Source organism: Neophocaena asiaeorientalis, unplaced genomic scaffold, assembly GCF_003031525.2.
Source record: "Neophocaena asiaeorientalis asiaeorientalis breed wild unplaced genomic scaffold, Neophocaena_asiaeorientalis_V1.1 scaffold280, whole genome shotgun sequence".
Lineage (NCBI taxonomy): Eukaryota > Metazoa > Chordata > Mammalia > Artiodactyla > Phocoenidae > Neophocaena > Neophocaena asiaeorientalis.
In genome coordinates this window covers 5,772,602-5,785,935 of record NW_020185321.1, presented here as the reverse complement: position 1 = coordinate 5,785,935, position 13,334 = coordinate 5,772,602, and the positions used below count along the sequence as shown (strand labels likewise).

General features: G+C 37.5%; 1 protein-coding gene across 9 annotated transcripts in view; it reads left to right on the top strand.

Annotated features, from left to right (window-relative positions):
* The window catches only part of ZNF382 (zinc finger protein 382), a 52,157-nt gene extending 41,491 nt beyond the window's left edge, over positions 1–10,666 (top strand). For all 9 annotated transcript variants that reach the window (XM_024733869.1, XM_024733870.1, XM_024733874.1 and 6 more), the window contains one exon: positions 8,467–10,666. In XM_024733869.1, the coding sequence (XP_024589637.1) occupies positions 8,467–9,887 (1,421 nt within the window). In that variant the 3' untranslated portion in view covers positions 9,888–10,666. The remainder of the gene's footprint in view (positions 1–8,466) is intronic.
* Positions 10,667–13,334: the final 2,668 nt, after the last annotated feature.

Below are 13,334 nucleotides of genomic sequence, written 5' to 3'. Positions count from 1 at the left end.
ATAATTGGTCCATAGTTATCATTGTTATCAGTTGGAAGGTGGTTCTGATACAAACTTCTTTGCTATTACCAGAATTTTGAATGTCTAAATCAGCAGTTCTCAAACTTTTTAGTCTCAGGACTTAAAAAAATTTTTTTTATTTAAGTATAGTTGATTTATAATGTTGTGCCAATCTCTGCTGTACAGGAAAGTGACTCAGTTATACACCTACAGACATTCTTTTTTTATATTCTTTTCCATTATGGTTTTTCACAGGATATTCAATATAGTTCCCTGTGCTATATAGTAGGATCTTGTTGTTTATCCATTCTCAATGTAATAGTTTTTATCTACCAACCCCAAACTCCCACTCCATCCCTCTTCCTCCTCCTCCCTTGGCAACCGCAAGTCTGTTCTCTATGTCTGTGAGTCTCTTTCTGTCTTGTAGACAGGTTCATTTGTGCCATATTTTAGATTCCACATATAAGTGATGTCATATGATATTTGTCTTTCTCTTTCTGACTTATTTCACTTAGTATGATAATCTCTAGTTGCATTCATGTTGCTGCAAATGGCATTATTTCTTTCTTTGTTATGGCTGAGTAATATTCCATTGTATACATGTACCACATCTTCTTTATCCATTCATCTGTTGATGGACATTTAGGTTGTTTCCATGTTTTGGCTATTGTGAACAGTGCTGCTATGAACATAGGGGTGCATGTATCTTTTTGAATTATAGTTTTGTCCGGGTATATTCCCAGGAGTGGGATTGCTGGATCATATGGTAATTCTATTTTTAGTTTTCTGAGGAACCTTCATACTGTTTTCCATAGTGGCTGTACCAACTTACATTCCCACCAATGGTATAGGAGGGTTTGCTTTTCTCTACATCCTCTCCAGCATTTTTTTTGGTACACGGGCCTCTCACTGTTGTGGCCTCTCCCATTGCAGAGCACAGGCTCCGGACGCGCAGGCTCAGCGGCCATGGCTCATGGGCCCAGCCGCTCTGCGGCATGTGGGATCCTCCCAGACCGGGGCACGAACCCACGTCCCCCGCATCAGCAGGCGGACTCTCAGCCACTGCGCCACCATGGAGGCCCCTCACTGTAGTTTTGATTTGCATTTCTCTTAATAATTAGTGATGTTGAACATCTGTTCAAGTGCCTACTGGCCATCTGTATGCCTTCTTTGGAGAAATGTCTATTAAGTTCTTCTGCCCATTTTTCAATTGGGTTGTTTGTTTTTTTGCTGTTGATTTGCATGAGTTGTTTGTATATTTTGGAGATTAAGCCATTGTCTGTTGCATCATTTGCAAATATTTTATCCCACTCCGTAGGTTGTCTTTTCGTTTTTGTTTTTGTTTTTTTTTATGGTTTCCTTTGCTGTGCAAAAGCTTGTAAGTTTGATTAGGTCCCACTTGTTTATTTTTGTTTTTATTTCTATTGCCTTGGGAGACTGACCTAAGAAAACATAGGTATCATTTATGTCAGAGAATGTTTTGCCTATGCTCTCTTCTAGGAGTTTTATGGTGTCTTGTTTTATGTTTAAGTCTTTAAGCCACTTTGAGTTTATTTTTGTGCATGGTGTGAGGGTGTGTTCTAACTTCATTGATTCACATGCAGCTGCAAGACTTATTTATACTCTTAAAATTATTAAGAATCAAAAGAACTTTGTGAATGTGTATATATCCTATTCAAAATTAAAACACATTTTAAAATATTCATTTATTTCATTTAAAAAGAACAATATAAATATAATAAAGTCATTACATCTTGACATAAAAATCATATTTTTACCAATAAAAACTATTTTTCAAAAGAGAAAAGTGAGTAAAGGGGCATTGTTACATGATTGAAGATTTATTTAATGTCTTGTTGAATAAAAGATAGCTGATTTTCACATCTGATTCTACATTTAATCTGTTGCAATATGTTGTTTTAATTGAAATATATGGAGAAAATCTTCCTTCATGCATATATGTAGTTTGAAAGAGAAGTATTTTAAAAGCCTTTTTAGATTGTCATGGATATTCTTCATTAATACTACACCCAAACTTAACAATTGGTAGTTCCTAAGTAGTTAGTTGCCACTTAACAATTGGTTATTTCTAAACAGTTAGTTGCAATATAAAATCTGAAATCATAACAATGAACTTTTGTAGACTATTACATAAAATCCAATGGTCTATTTAAATATTTTACCCATGCATTGTTTTGTAATATGTATTGGTCATTTTGAAAGTAACAATTCACTGGTGCACACAGGTCTGCCAAATTTTGACACATTTCCATATCAATATTTTTTTAAAAAACCCAAACCCACATGTGTTAATATCACCAGCAATCTCATTATAAAAGTCTTTTAAGTATTGGGAAGTTGACAAGCTCACTGTAGCAAATACAAGCTTTCTAACATAATGACTTATACTTCTTTTATCCTAGGTAACAAGTATTGGCAGATGTTTTCTTTGAATAGACAGGTTCACATTGTTCAAGAAAATGTTTACCAGATACCCACATCTGAATAATAGTGTTTTTTCAAGTAAAACTGCTGTTCCACAAAATGTAGATATTTAGTTCTCAACTCACGTAATTACACCAGCACTTTTCCTCACAAAATACATTATATGATTGGCCCTTGAACAACATGCATTTGAACTGTGCAGGTCCACTTATATGCAAATTTTCTCAATAGCAAATATTACAATGCTACACGATCCACAGTTGGTTGAAGCCACAGATGTGGAACTGTGGATATGGAGGAACTGAGGGCCAACTATAAGTTATATGCAGATTTTTGACTGTGCAGAGGGTTGGCGCCACTAACTCCCCATGTTATTTAAAGATCAACTGTACTCTGGTATGCAAAAGAAGTGCTGTATGCATAATTCTTTAACAATCACACAGAATATTGAAAATATATGTACTCAAGGGTGGAGATCTAATAAAATTAATGAATTTTTTCTGCTCTATCAAAAAGTCTTAAGTGAAACTTTTTTCCTGCGAGTGTGTGGTAGTTAGAAATGCAGCGATTACTATTATAGATTGGTGCCAGTGCTTTTTTTTTTTTTTTTCTGTACTCGGGCCTCTCACTGTTGTGGCCTCTCCCGTTGTGGAGCACAGTCTCCGGACGCGCAGGCTCAGCGGCCATGGCTCACGGGCCCAGCCACTCCGCGGCATGTGGGATCTTCCCGGACCGGGGCATGAACCCGTGTCCCCTGCATTGGCAGGCAGACTCTCAACCACTGCGCCACCAGGGAAGCCCAGTGCCAGTGCTTTGATATATGTTAATGTGCCAGCATTTTACCCACCGTATCAATCATTTTTAAATTTTCTATATTTTATGTTTTGACATCTTTGGGGAGTCCTACTGGCTGAGGAGAGATTGCCCTTCCCAGAGCTAGCCAATTTCTAGAGATAGTAAACAAACAACTTGTTGGTGAGCCCACCTTTCATATACAAATCAACCAATCCCCACTCCATATCCTCAACCATCTCTTTATCTAACTCACAGACACCAAGCCAATATTTACCCTGCCCTAAATCACCCAGGACCAGGTACCAGACAACTGGAGAGCTCTCCTATAACCCATAACCTGCCAACACTCTTCAAACTAGCCAATCCTAAGCTGTTTCCCCTGCCCTGCCTTGCCTTTCCCATGCAAGCGAGCCCCAGTAAAGCCTCTGGCCTACACTTTCCCCTTGCTTCTTTCTGCCTCCTGACCAAAGCTGGTGCTTCCCCATGTAGCCCTGCATGGCATGGCATGGCCCCTCCTCTCAGGAAAGGTAAGTAATAAAAAATTTTCTTTTAATAGCATTAGCCTCCCTGTGTCATCACTCAGTCACCTCTATAAATTAAAATTTCATGAGACACCCACCAGTGCTTTTGCCCCACTAATGTAAATAAGAACACAGTTTAAAATACTATTATTTTTGTTAATAATGAAGTGTTGTTATTTTTATTATTATTTTGACTGCACTGTGCGGCATACAGGATCTTAATTCCCTGACCAGGGATTGAACCCATGCTGCCTGCATTGGGAGCACGGAGTCTTAACCACTGGACAGCCAGGGAAGTCCCAATGGAGTGTTATTATTATCTTTTTTTTTAAAGATTTTTTGATGTGGACCATTTTTAAAGTCTTTATTGAATTTGTTACAGTATTGCTTCTGTGTTATATTTTGGTTTTTTGGCCACAAGACGTGTGGGATCTTAGCTCCCCGACCAGGTATTGAACCTGTACCCCCTGCACTGGAAGGTGAAGTCCTAAACACTGGACCACCAGGGAAGTCCCCCTGAAGTGTTATTACTAACAAAAATATTTTTGACTTATTGCACCTCCCATAAGGGTCTCTTGGAAACTGTTAGTTTAGGCCTTTCTTCTGGCTTTTCATCTCTTTCTTTAACATTTCAGCTCTTTATCTTTCTTCTTTTATTATAGTCTCCTATTTATATGCATTCTTAAATCTATCCAAAATATAAAAGGGTAATCATTGATAATATTAATCTTCCTCTTAGTTTTCATTTCCTTTCCTTTCTACTTGTTTTCTGCACTCAGTCTCAGATCCCATTCTCACTGTGAGACCAACTGTCGGATTTCAAACTCCATATGCCTTGGACTAAGGTGATAATTTCAGTATCACTTCTTTCAGTAAATTTCTTCCCAATAAATCTCCGTGTTTCATAACATAGTGCTCAGATTCCTGATATGTACCCACCTTGATTTGGGTGAAAAACTTATCCTACGTTCCTGAGTGCCTTTTTCATCTTGGTTTCTTTTCTTCCCTCTGACAAAATAAATATTTGTTGAATAAATGGATTTTATTTCAGTACGCTCTCATCGGTATCCTTAAAGAATCTTTCTTCATCCTCAGTTCTTGTCTTTATAAAAGCCATGTAAACTGTAATAATCTGATCCATTTTCAAGTTGTGATTTCCTTATTTTATGTGAATGGCTTTCAAATAGCCAGTTTCAGCCCATTTCTCCCACTTGGACTCTACTGGTATATATATATTTTTTTGGTTTTTCTTTTTTTCCTTTTTTTTTTTTGCAGTACACGGGCCTCTCACTGTTGCGGCCTCTCCCGTTGCGGAGCACAGGCTCCGGACGCGCAGGCTCAGCGGCCATGGCTTACAGGCCTAGCCGCTCCGCGGCATGTGGGATCTTCCAGGACCGGGGCATGAACCCGTGTCCCCTGCATCAGCAGGCAGACTCTCAAAAACTGCGCCACCAGGGAAGCCCTCTACTGGTATATTTTAATCTGCCTACAGCAATATAGGGTCACTTGTCTCATCCTTTTGGTTATTGATATTTCAGAAATAATAGTCATTAACTTTATCTTATCTTTGTATATCCTTTGTTCCTGTAGTTAGTTTCTTGTAACATCAGGTTGATTCCATCATCTCTGCAATATTTTAAAAATTATCTCTCCACAATTTGTGTTTTATTTCACTCCATGAAATATCTTTACATCCTCTCATATTCTCGTTTGCCACTGACATCTTCAAAAGTGAGAGCCATGTTATTTCATGTTATTTCAGGTGTGGGCTGCTGTAATTACTATTTGGATTTGCCATGATTTATTTTCCAGTTCTTTCAGTTTTCTTTCAGTCAATGTGCAAAAAAGATATCACTTATTATATGAAATTTAAATCCCTTCCATTTCAAGGGCTGACAGAATAATATCCCATCTTGTCATTCCACATGTATTTCTCTTTTTGACTAAGAATTCCTGCTAACGTCTGTTCGAGTCTCCCAAATGTACTCAATAGAATTGATTTTATTCTTCACAACTGGACCTTTCATTATATGAGAGCTGCCATATAACCATAGGGATACTTGCAAAGTTAGCCAACTACAAAGTAAGAGAGTACAGTAGTACACACAAGGCCATCCTCACTTCTGATACCAACTGTAAGTTCAAGGGTCCCCATGACTACTGTTAGGATCAATAGTTTTCTATAAGGACTTACAAAACTTACTGAAAGCTATAATACTCACAGTTATGGTTTGTAAGAGAAGAATACAGATTAAAATTAGCCAAGGGGAGAAGCACATAAGGCAGAGTCCAGGAAAGTACCAAACACAGAGCTTCTAGTAGTCCTCTCTCTGGAGTCATGGACAGCATTTACTTCCCTGTGACAATACATATAGAATACTGCCAGCCAGGGAAGATTCACCCAAGTCTATTATCCAAAGCTTATATTAGGGCTCCATCACATAGGCATGCTTCTCTGCCCATGTGGCTGACCTAAGTTTCTAGCCCCTTAAGAGACTGAGCTAATATTCTGTGACCCAAAGCCCCCCGCTCTCAATCACATTGTTGGTGTGACTCAAAGACCACCCCCCCCAAATCACATTGTTACTTTCTGGTTGGCCAAAGGCTCCCAGGCAATTAATACTCCTCTCAGGCACGACATTCCAAGGACTTAGAGATTACCTCCCAGAATCCAAAGGCAAATGTCAGACTTCTCTTTGGGCAAGATTATATATTCTTTACCACACAATACTACATATCCTTTGATTAAAAGATCAAATTTCACTTCCCCATGAAATGTTCCTTGATGACTCCAAAGCATGTCAGTTTCTTTTTTTCTGCATTCACATTATACTTAGTGTCTATAAACATGCAAACAGACAAATCCTCTGATATGATCTAGTAATTTCCTACCTGATTCAACATTGTTTTATCTGAGGCCTCTCTTCCCATCTGATTAACAATTCCCTCAAAATAAGGTCCTCTCTTTTACTTTTCCTTACTGTGGCTTGTAGCAGAGGCTAGATATTCAATAGTTACTTGATTGATGGCCTGTGGTAGCATGCAAGGAAAACATCTTTCTCATCCATTCAAAAATCATTTAATGGTAAGTTCTTTTTAGATATACATGTCAACATCATATCTCTTTACCACTGATAAGTGTGTTAATGTATACTCAGAAGGTTTCGAAGAAGATAGTCAATAAAATGTTGATGTCCAAGAGTATAAGTGTTAGTTGGGAAGGCATTATTATCAAATTGAGCATTTTACGTATAATTTTATATGAAAATAGCAGGTTGTTGAAAGATTGCTTGAAATGGATGGTCCAGACTATAATTATATACTAATTTCAGACAAAATAGACATTGAAGGGTAGAAAGAATATGTGAAGGCTTTTGGATAAATTGGATTGTAGCATATCCCTGCAGGTGGTTGAATTCTCAGGAAGGCAGTATAATTACAATTATTGATACAGATTAGTTTTGTGTGTCCTAGAACTACACATAAATGGAATTGTACGACATGTACTCTTTTGTATAAAGCTTTAAATCTGAAAAATGTTTGAGATTCATCCCTTTTGTCATTATGTATCAGTAGGCTTTTTCCTTTTTATTGCTGAGTGGTATTCCATTGTATAAATTTCACTGAAGTATTCCATTTTATAAATACATGATACAGTATTACCTGTTTACCTTTCGATGTCTAGTTTGATGGGATAAAAGGGCTGTTTTAAATAAGATGCAAGTCGTGAGTAAGATGAATCCATCTTTAAAATTGCCCCACCAGATATGGGAGGTGGTAAGGCAACAGTAGTAAGATATAGTTTTTAAGGCCAATCAGTGCTGTACATATACACTGAAGAATTCAATCTTTCACAGCCCAAATAGGAAATAGCAGAGTTAAGGTATGTTACTCCACTGGGAGGAAAACTTGAACCCATCCTTCCCTAAAACTGAAAAAGTAATTTAACAAATTGAAAGGAGGAAAAGTTGTAATTGACGGTCAAGAGAATTTAGTTATTGATCATTTCTGGAAGAATACATTGATGGTAGCAGCAGTCAGAACATAACAGTGATTATATTCATGTTGCAGATATACTTTGTCCACTGGTTTATTTCACAATTCCTAATGGAATTATGTTTTCCCAATTCTTCCCTTTCAAGAGAAAAAAATTACAGTGATATGGAGAGTTAGGGTCTAGACAATAGACTAGTGTGTCTGTTTGCCCTAGGAAATGAATCCTGAGAAAGTTCATTTGCCATGGGTGGGCTAAATACAATTGAGGAAGAAACACATGGAAGTATTTTATAACACTTATTTAGTCATTAGGGAATAAATATATAGTCTTTCATCTTCACCTGAACATTTTCATTGCTTACTGTTTAGTACCCTTGATAGACTCCCTCCATTATCTCTGAATCTGCCCATTCCAAGAGCAATCCCACTTTCACCATCCTTTATCTTCTGCTTACTTGCCCTTGTGTTTATTACACCTGCTCAATGTAGCTTATATTTACAACATCCCAACGATATAAGTGTTGTTTGCTTATGGCAATTTTTCCTCATTTTAATGTTATATACATTTTCCCTCCAAGAGGTAATTTATTTTGGCCTTTCTGTAGACTACAGTAGTGAGATAGACAGTCCCACCATGGACTGTTTGTATATATATCTTATCCATAACGTTTATGTGAAGACTTACTGGTGTTAATTGTATTTTTTCTAGAAGAAGATTGGAAAGCTGAAGATGTTTTAGTGAAGTTCAAAGAATACCAAGACAGGCATTCTAGATCAGTTGCATCCATCAACCACAAAAGGCTAATGAAGGAGAGAACTAATATTTTGGGGAAAACATTTACTGTCAGCAAGAACCGTATTATTTCAAAAACAACACTACGTGAATATAAACCTGATGGAAAGATTTTTAAAAATATTTCAGAATTAGTCATTAGAAATATAAGTCCTGTAAGAGAGAAGTTTGGTGAGAGTAATGGATGGGAGAAATCACTTCTTAATACTAAACATGAGAAAATTCATACTGCAGTGAATCTGTATAAACAAACAGAGCGGAGTCTGAGTGGTAAACAAGAGCTTATTCAACATCAGAAGGTTCAAACTCCAGAGCAATCATTTGAACATAATGAATGTGAAAAACCCTTCCTTATAAAAGGAATGTTATTTACACATACTAGAGCTCACAGAGGAGAAAGACCCTTTGAATACAATAAAGATGGAACAGGCTTCATTGAAAAGTCAAATCTCAATGTTCACCAACAAAATATGGAGAAGAAGGCCCACACATACAGCAAATATGGGAAGTTCCTCTGTAGGAAGTCCATTTTTATCATGCATCAGAGATCTCAAATAGAAGATAAACCCTTTCAGTGTCCTTACTGTGGGAATAGCTTTAGAAGGAAGTCATATCTCATTGAACATCAGCGAATTCACACAGGTGAGAAACCTTATGTTTGTAGTCAATGTGGAAAAGCCTTCCGTCAAAAGACAGCCCTCACTCTTCACGAGAAAACACATATAGAGGGGAAACCCTACATTTGTATGGATTGTGGGAAGTCCTTCCGCCAGAAGGCAACCCTTACTAGACATCACAAAACACATACAGGAGAGAAGGCCTATGAATGTACTCAATGTGGAAGTGCTTTTAGAAAGAAGTCATACCTCATTGATCATCAGAGAACACACACAGGAGAGAAACCATATCAATGTAATGAATGTGGGAAGGCATTTATCCAGAAGACAACCCTCACTGTACATCAGAGAACTCACACAGGAGAGAAACCCTATATTTGCAATGAATGTGGGAAGTCCTTCTGCCAAAAGACAACCCTCACTCTCCATCAAAGAATTCACACAGGAGAAAAACCCTATATTTGTAATGAATGTGGGAAGTCCTTCCGCCAGAAGGCAATCCTCACTGTTCATCAGAGAATACATACAGGAGAGAAATCCAATGGATGTCCTCAGTGTGGGAAAGCCTTTAGTAGGAAATCAAACCTCATTCGCCATCAGAAAACTCACACAGGAGAGAAACCATATGAATGTAAAGAATGTGGAAAGTTCTTCAGTTGTAAGTCAAACCTCATTGTCCATCAGAAAACTCACAAGATAGAAACCATGGGAATTCACTAAAATCTGTGACTTTTTTGGTGAAAACTTTTAAAGTCATAGTAAACCCTGTACATGATGTTGCTTGCAAGTGTAATAATATTAAACAGTTTAAGGTACTGTACCACATATTTACCTACTATTTGCTAGCCTATAAAACACACAAAAGGAATTACTGCACAAATTAAATGATAAAAGTCATTGAAAATACAAGCTTAAAATTTTTATTAGATTCACCAGACATAAATTCCTCTATCAAATTGCTACAAACATTTTAAATTGCTTATTTTAAATTTTAATATATACCTTGTTGTGACCCAGTAATAAACAGTAGGCTGCCTGGCAGTGGTCCATGGACCACACTGTGAACAGAACTGCTTTAAAAGAAAGGTGGTGTGACTATTTCTCATTGCAAATATGGTATAAAGTTTGTTACCTCCTCAGAGTTAACCACAGTTCTAACTTCTAACGTTATAGTTTTTGCATATAATAAACCTTTATATAAAGTAAATTATACATGTATTCTTTCATATATGGCTTGTTTCATCCATCACTCTGTCTTTAAAACTCATCATTAGTGCATGTGGCAGAAGCTTATTTATTTTCATTCTGTATAAAATTCCATTGTATGATTATATTTCAATTTATCCAATCTACTGTTGATGGACTTTTTTTATTGTTTACAGCTTAGGGTCATAATAAATAATGCTTCTTTGAATGTATTTATATTTTGGTGTACATATATTCATTTCTCTCGTGTATATACTTAGGAGTGGAATTGCTGGGTCCTGGGGTATATGTATGTTGATACTATCAAACGACTCATAACTTTCATAACATGAGATAATTCACTCTGAAGGAAGACAGCTGTAAATAGTATCAATATGGTGATGGTTCAAACCAAGAATTCACACTACAGGGAAACTCTATGAATGTTGTGAAAACTGAGAATCCAAATATAATGCATGTCCAAAGGCTTTTAGCCACAGCTCAAATCCTAAATACCAGACACATGTAATAAATGTGAGACTGCCTTTACCCATAAGAATGCCTATTTGAAATCAAAGTCATACTAGAGAAAGGGAGGCATCTAGTATCTTCCTTGCTTAACATTAGAGAATTCTAACTGGATAAAATACTATCTTACTGGTCATATAAAAATGATAAATATGGAAAAGCTTACAGCCATAGCTCAAATCCTTACAACACCAGGGAATTCACAATGGACGGGAACACTTCAAATGAAATGACTGTAAGAATGATTAGTTCTAACTCACTCTATACAACAGCAAAGAATTCATACTAAAGAAAGGAAGGTTGACAAGGGAACAGATGAGGCTTCAACTCTTAACTCTGGGGAAAGCTGTTTCCATGAAAGAAGTCCAACCATACCAAGATCATGATGCTAGAGAGCCTATGCGTAGGCACCCTAGTCAATAGCCCCAGCTAAGCACCAAGCCGTTATCCAGTATCATCTGCCAACTATATGAATGGGCTATCTGGGGCAAGTCAAGTCTTTAGATGACTGTAGCTGCTCTGACATCCAACTGGAACCACATGAGAGATCCACTCCCCTCTTCCCAAGCAGGAACTGCTCAGCTGAGGCTGCCTCAAATTTCTGACCCTCAAAATTAAATGGTCACATTTTAAAATTAAATTTGATGGATTAAAAGAAGGGGAAAATAATCTCTTTGTATCTGTATTATAAAAATGAAGGTAAGAATATTTGGATTCCAGGGTCAATGAGCAAAATTGTGGTGACTACGAGGTGATCAAGGCATGAGCAAAAACTGGCCCTGAAATACAGTTGAAGTTTGGACTGTAATTTTTGTTTACAATTACATATCTAAATAACAATTCAGTGAGGAGTCCATATACATATCTTTTTTTCATCCTTATCTTTTTATTTTTTCTCCTTCTCTGGTAGTAAGTTACACTCATCAACTTGATTACCAATGCAAATGTATACTTCCCAATTTTGCGAAAAAAATTAAAATAGCCCCAAAATACCAGCTGTGGACAGTGCAGAGAGAAGTAAGTCTATCTTTGAAAGATCCTGTGCAGAGTCATTTCATGAACTAAGGTGAAGATAGAAATCAAGATATAGAATCCAATGGACATAAGTACAGCCATATCCTTGTAGGAGGTACCTTTGAATGCCTTGAAGAAAACCTAAGTGAAGTTTTGCTTTCTAACAAACGTTCAGGAAAATTAGGTCCAATAGATTTATTTTGGTATGAAACAGGATTGGGCTATATTCCAGACTCCTGTGTTAAGATTTATTTTGAAGAAGTTGAAAATGTTCTTTTTCTTTAATTTTTATGGGTCCTTATTTTATGAATTGATAAATATATGAAATGAGGATTTTCATCTAACTGATCTTTTGGTCAGTGAAGTTTGTGCAGCTCTGAGGAGTGGACATGGTTTTGGAATCCAAGTCCACTTATTCCTAAATATATACAACAAGATAGAAATTAATTTGAAAATTCATATTTTGTAGACATAACTGCAAGGTCATAGGACACAAGAGAATTAACATGGGCAAAGATTTCATCAGTTCAAAAGAACTAACAAAACTCCACAGAGTATATACGTGTAATGCTTTCCTTTAAAAGCAAAGGATGGGGCTTCCCTGGTGGCACAGTGGTTGAGAGTCCGCCTGCTGATACAGGGGACACGGATTCGTGCCCCGGTCCGGGAAGATACCACATGCCTCAAAGCGGCCAGGCCCGTGAGCCATGGCCGCTGAGCCTGTGCGTCCGGAGCCTGTGCTCTGCAACGGGAGAGGCCACAACAGTGAGAGGCCCGCGTACTGCAAAACAATAAATAAATAATAAAAGCAAAGGATGCAGCTTACCAAGAGAAAGGGTAGGCAAGCATTTGGTTGGGGGGAGTCCAGTTGCAAGCTCCCCAGTGTCCTTATTCACACAGAGACTGCACTCTTACCTCCTGACTGAACCACTAAGATCTGTGTGAATCTTGGCTCTGGGAGAGCTCAAGGCAGAAGTTCCCCACAAGGGCTTTTATGCCCCTCTGTTCACTGGTCACACAGTCAAGCTGGGTTATCTAATCGTTTATGTGAGTAAACAAATTGACTCTGGGCTGTCTCTGAGGAAGTTTTCAACTTTAAACAGCACCTTATATATCCCTCTGCCCTTATCTCAATCAAAGTCAACATCAGACATTCAAGCATCATGGAGATAATGTTAGAGATTTTCCAGTCCAACTATAAATCAATTCCATCCTATAAACATGGTTCCTACAACTCCTATGTATTTTCTGATAATCTGTGTATGTAAACAAGCATGTCCCCTCAACTTCTTGTGTCCCCAGTATCATATTGTGTATAGTGCATCTCAAACCTGAAACATTTTTGCCAGGTAATACTTGAATATCTTCACTTAATTTGTGGTCCAGAAATAGTGCCAGACTTGTCATGCCCTGCCTTATAAGTAATATACAACAGCCAAA